At 39.7% G+C, this 5,543-nt stretch overlaps 1 protein-coding gene across 1 annotated transcript in view; it reads right to left on the bottom strand.

Moving 5' to 3' along the window:
• LOC104463713 (glycosyltransferase-like protein LARGE1) overlaps positions 1-5,543 on the bottom strand; it is a gene marked incomplete at its 5' end in the record, with an annotated part of 62,952 nt that overhangs the window by 12,675 nt on the left and 44,734 nt on the right. The window contains one exon of the mRNA XM_010076152.1: positions 3,609-3,887. Within this exon, the coding sequence (XP_010074454.1) occupies positions 3,609-3,887 (279 nt within the window). The remainder of the gene's footprint in view (positions 1-3,608; positions 3,888-5,543) is intronic.

The following is a 5,543-nucleotide window of genomic DNA, read 5'->3' as shown; positions in this document are numbered from 1 at the left end:
GGTTCACCAAAACTGAGCTGGGAGTTGAGACACACTCAGTCAAGAAGTCCAGCAGCACCAACCTCTGAGTAGAATAGCCTGGCTTTGATGAGGACTAGATGACTTAAAGGACAATGTAAGGGGAAGACGAAATCAGTACTGATGTGCAGATCTTGAACCTGACTGACGAAGGACAACAGAGGTCATGTGAATTGTGATAAAGACAGGGAGGATCTGGCAGAGAGAAAAAACACCTTCCATTTTCTTGATATCTTGGCTGGTGGTTTGCTCCTATTTCCTTTCCTATTGGAAGCAAATTTGCTTTTCTTTTTCTATGGGTTGACTTTTTTTCCTGTTTTGAGTGGAGGTAACCTTTGCTGGTTGACTGGTTCTGCAATATTTGGAATAGGAAAGTTTTCACTGCTGGTGTTACAAGATATGTGGAATCTAATGTAAGAAATAAATTGGGTTATCTTGCAAACTGGCACGGGTTAAACTGTTTAATTCTTGCACTATCCTTATGAGGGCTGTTTTTGGATTCAGTAATATCAATTTAGTGTCCATTTTCCTTTATTTGTCCTTCCCTCCAAACCCCACAATAAGGATATATGATTTTATGAAGAGCTTTCTCTTTGCTAGTGTTGTCCAGGAAACCGTTTCCCAGGCATCTTTGTGTTCAGACCTGATGTATGTCATTCTGACACAGTTAATTTTGGGTTAAATTTGTAATCTACTAATCAACCCTATTTTTTGCAAAGCATGGAAGAAATTAATCTTAAATCACAAGAGTCTCCTCACAGGTTGAATAAAATCCTCCATGTTGATATCAATCTTTTTTTCTCTTTCCAAAAAATTAACAAAGAATTCTCACCCTCATGTGGGCAGATAGTAATATCATTCCCATTTATGAAGGATAGAGAAGCTCATATACAGAAAGGTCAGCAACTTATTCTTAAAGCACTGAATTCATAATAATAAAAGAGTCCATTAATTCAAATTAGCTTCTACCATCAAGACTCTAAGAGTCAACGAACATGGCAGTCACAGAGTTTGTGATAAGAACAACTCATGTTGCAGGGGACAGGTATAAAATCTGTGGACAGGGCTTTGGATGCCAGCTCCCAATTCATGCTAAATGTGTTACTGGAAATGTGTCAGGAAAGCATTTTCATGTTATCTGTGACAACTGTAGATAAGCAGCCTGTCTATAGCTATAAAACCTAGAGGATGACCCACACATCTTACTTGTAGCAACCAGAAAGAGCCTTTACCTCCGGGGCAATGAAAAGATGACCTCAGTAACTAATGAGAGAAGGCAAAAAAGACATCAACTCAGCACAGACCACAAAAGTGTCTGAATTTCATAAACAGGAAATCTTTAAATGATACATTTCTTTCCTTTTGTACTTCACAGAAGAGTAAGGTAGGACAAAAAGAGGGTTTGATGGAGACTGAAAGCACTGAAATGGTCTTAGCAGCTGTGAAAAAGCTCAGTTAGTACCAGACACCTAGAGGGGCAGGTAACCATCAGCTTCTCCTTCAAAACTGGCTGTAACCTTTCACATACAACACCTTCAAAATATGTTGAAAATGTTTTTCGAAATTCTTTTATTTCTGAGAACATATTGTCTGTAGAGACACAATATACAATATATGTAAATCAGCAAACTGGCAAGTGAGAGGGATTTGTCTGGTTCATTCTGTACTAAGCGATACCTGAAACACCACACAATTTCTATTTGCTTATGGTTGTTCTATCTGAGGAAATGAAGATGGAAATGTCTCTCTAACAAACAGTTGCTGCCATTCAGATAGGTAGCGCTAATCATCTACTTGCAGAGGCAGTGGGAACAGTCAATGCAGAAAGATACAGGGTATCTGCATTTAAAATAATCTCACCACAACCTCCCTGCTATTTTGCTCAGAAAAATCATTATAGAAAAAGCAACAAAAGCCTCTAGTCCACATGCAAAAAAAATCCAATCCCTTTTTAAAGAGCTGGTAGTAGCAGATTAGCAATTTCAGTATTCCCAGGCAACAGAGACTCACAGTCAGAGTTAAGGTGGTACGGCCCTCACAAAAGGCTGGTAGAGTAACAGAAGGTCATGGATGCAACAGCTTTCATTTCAAATCTGTTTTTTTTCTGAAGCAGCACCAGCGGGTGGCATCATCATTTAGTCCTATAATACATTATTAGCATATGGGAATGATTTCTATGGTTGTAATATCTCGAGTATGCTGTGGTACATCATTCTGTGTTCTCTCTTCTTCCTTTCAGTGCTGGCTCCCATCAGTGCACTGTGAAGCTGCATGGAGGAACAAGTTGCTTTTTTGGCACTATGTGCAGTATCAACACCTGCTATCCCTACTGTGTCCAGCATCGATCTGAAGAAACAAGAGAGTATGCAACACTAATGTCACAGAACAGAAAAGGTAACAACTGTTCCTACATGGATCTTGAGAAAGCTAATGTGTGCAAGGGATAGAATTATTTTGGAGTCCTTACAGCACAAGTCAAAAAGAAATATCCCTAAAATAAGTGGGAAACAAGCTGCTACAGTGTGATAAAACTTCAATGATATTGAAATCCAGTGCCTTAAAACCCATAGCGAATTTGGCCCTGTATGTCGATGCAGAAATTGAAAAAGGCAATTAATTCTCCACATGAGGGAGAAGTGAGAAGATGCTTACTGAGATGTTAAACCTGAAACAAAGGAATTCCTCTGTAAGTTTATGATTTGGAAGGTATTGTTCCCCTTACACTCCAACACCCCGAGGCCTACGGACTGAAAGGATGACCTCCAGGCAGACTCTCACTGGAACACTTTGATCAACTTTTACCAAATTAGAACAGAGAGGAAAAGCAAAACTGGTCAGGACTAAGGAATGGCAATCCTCCTGTTTCGCCACAGAGTGTCGTCCTTGCTCTATGCTTTCGACTCAGATGACCAGCCTCTGCAGGGGAAAAAGGTCTTTATTAAAGGAGACTCAGTTAATGGATCAGAGGTCTGTATACAGTTTCCTCAGCCCAACCCGCTCACATTCACGATGTACAATACACACTGAGGTTACTCTTCCCACTTTCCTTATGCTAATTATTTTGCTTTGACAGGTGCTGACACTGCAGTCATATTTTTGAGCCGGTTAGACTATCACCCTCTTTTCAAGATACAGGACTGGATTAAGAGTGTGTCACAGGGATGACCAGTTCAGTAATGCTTTACATGTTTTTTCTGTCACTGACATTAAGAACCACGGATGTTGAGGGAAATTGCCTGGTTCACATCTCTGCTAATACAGGACGCTCTTGCACATTTGATAATACTTAGTCCAGTTCAATTTTCAAATTGATTCTTGCACTGAGGGAATTATTCTGATGGCTAACAGGGCTTATATTTAGACATGAGTTTTTTTCTTTCATAACCATATTGCTTTATTTCCAGTTACAGCCCCCTCCTCTAGCATAAAAATTCTTGTGCCTTGCTGGGCATTGTCACACCTTAAACACCTGTAAGCTGCCTCTTTCAGATCTGCTCAAACTGCATTATTTTGGGAATATGTGAGAAGGGTGGGGTGTGGAGGGGCTGAAAATGCAGGTGGCAGTCAGAATTTCTCCACTGTCCATTTACCTGAGGTACTCGTAGAGTCCATACATGGGCAAGAAGTCAATGTCGGACAGAAACATGTATGGTGTGCTGATATGCTTCATGGCCACGTTCCTTAGCAGATTCACAGGATAGAACTGGCCCTCCTTGTACACGATATGGTAGCCGACATTGTGGCGGCTCATAAGTACTTCTGAGCCCTGGGCGTAGCGCAGAAATTGCTGGGCTTCCGCATCAGAGAGATAGAGTGCCAGGCTGATTGGACCTTCCCAGTGTTTGCAGATGGCTTCAAGCATCTGGAGCCTGAAAGAGGAAGGGTGAGAATAAGAAAAGGCTCTATCCCTGCCTGGGACTATTTGCCTGGGTTCATCTGATCACATGCAGATATCTATCTCTAAGTGAGACAGATTAGGGTCACTTAATATGCTGTGGAAAGAAATAAATACAGCATAATTAATCTCATCTAAGTTGATGGCTTCTTTGGGACAGATGGACTGCACCCTAGATATGCCTACTCCTCTCCGCTGAACATAGTGGAGCCTAACACAGCCCCAGCTCAGATGATACAGACATCACAACTCAGATAAATAAAACTAGGTGAAATTGACACCATCCTTTCTGTCTAAAGCATTGATGCTGCAGGAAAACACACATGGATGATGGGACTTAACCTGATGAGAGCTTTGAGCAGTTGCAGGGATGTGTCCGTGTGGATCTACTTACAGGACAGGGGTCTTGTAATCTTAAACAATGTCTAGTGCTCAGTTCACACTTCGGGTCAAGCTGTTCTCATGCACTTACATACTGTGCTCTTCAACAAGCTTGTGGAGGAGAGAGGTGTACAGACCCACCGATCATTTCACCTCCTGTTTAGGAAAACCTTCCCCAAATTTTTGTAAGGCAGTTAGTCAGATCTTAAAAGCTGCTAAAAGTGATAGGTCAAGGTATTACTGACTTATACGAATACTTGCACTGACTAGAAGAAAACTCATTGTCAGGGAAAGGGCAAAAGGACAACACTGATAGAAATGGGATTTACTATGTGAAAGGAGTAAGGAGAGGAGTGAGAGACATGGCATTGCTGTGGAATATCAAAAGAGCATTTCAGACAAAACCATCATTTAAAGTACTAATTTGTATATGCTTTAGCAGTATCTGAAATTTCATTAAATAATTTTTAAAACAGGTTATATTGGTGTATATGTTTTAAAACTTCCAGCAATTACAATACTATTGATGAAAATGACAACAAAAGATCTCATACAGAAATGTAAATCAAACCCAGCCTGGTCAAAATTGTTTAAGCACTTTGGGTAATTTATAGGGAATTGTCTAGAGATTAAGATATGCCACGCAAAAATACAGAAAGGACTGATTACAAAGTCTCTTGAGCAGGGGGATTGGACTAGATGATCTTTCGAGGTCCCTTCCAATCTCTAACATTCTGTGATTCTGTGATTCTGTGAAATGAACCTATGCAGCCTAGCCAGATATTCCATTAAAATTTACGAAGAGTAGACTATGCAACATGATTATCTTCTCTCCCTTCCAAATCCACATTACTAGATTTTTCCTATTAATATTTATACAGAACACAAGAAAAGTATTCTGCATCATCGTAATCAGAGAAAATAATTTTCTCCTCCCACTATCTCCCTAAGCTTTGCAGCAGAAAGGAATGATATACTCATACCAGCAAACACATATTCTGATTTAACATTAATTGCTTTTTCCTGCATTTCTGAATGATCATGATGACATCCAAGATGGTATGATCATTTTTTCTTAGATATGAGATATTACCTTTACTAGTCTACATCTGGTACATTATTTTCTTTTTATCTATTACTGAAACAAAGGTTATTATCAGCCTGAAACACAAATCGATAAAAAAGATCTAAAAAGTATGTGAAGGCTTTACGCTTTTGATTGTACAAATAATAAATAGAGAAAAAGGCT

The sequence above is a fragment of the Pterocles gutturalis genome, unplaced genomic scaffold, assembly GCF_000699245.1.
Source record: "Pterocles gutturalis isolate BGI_N339 unplaced genomic scaffold, ASM69924v1 scaffold14103, whole genome shotgun sequence".
Taxonomy (NCBI): domain Eukaryota; kingdom Metazoa; phylum Chordata; class Aves; order Pterocliformes; family Pteroclidae; genus Pterocles; species Pterocles gutturalis.
The sequence above is the reverse complement of the archived record's forward strand: the minus strand, read 5'-3'. Positions and strand labels throughout refer to the sequence as shown.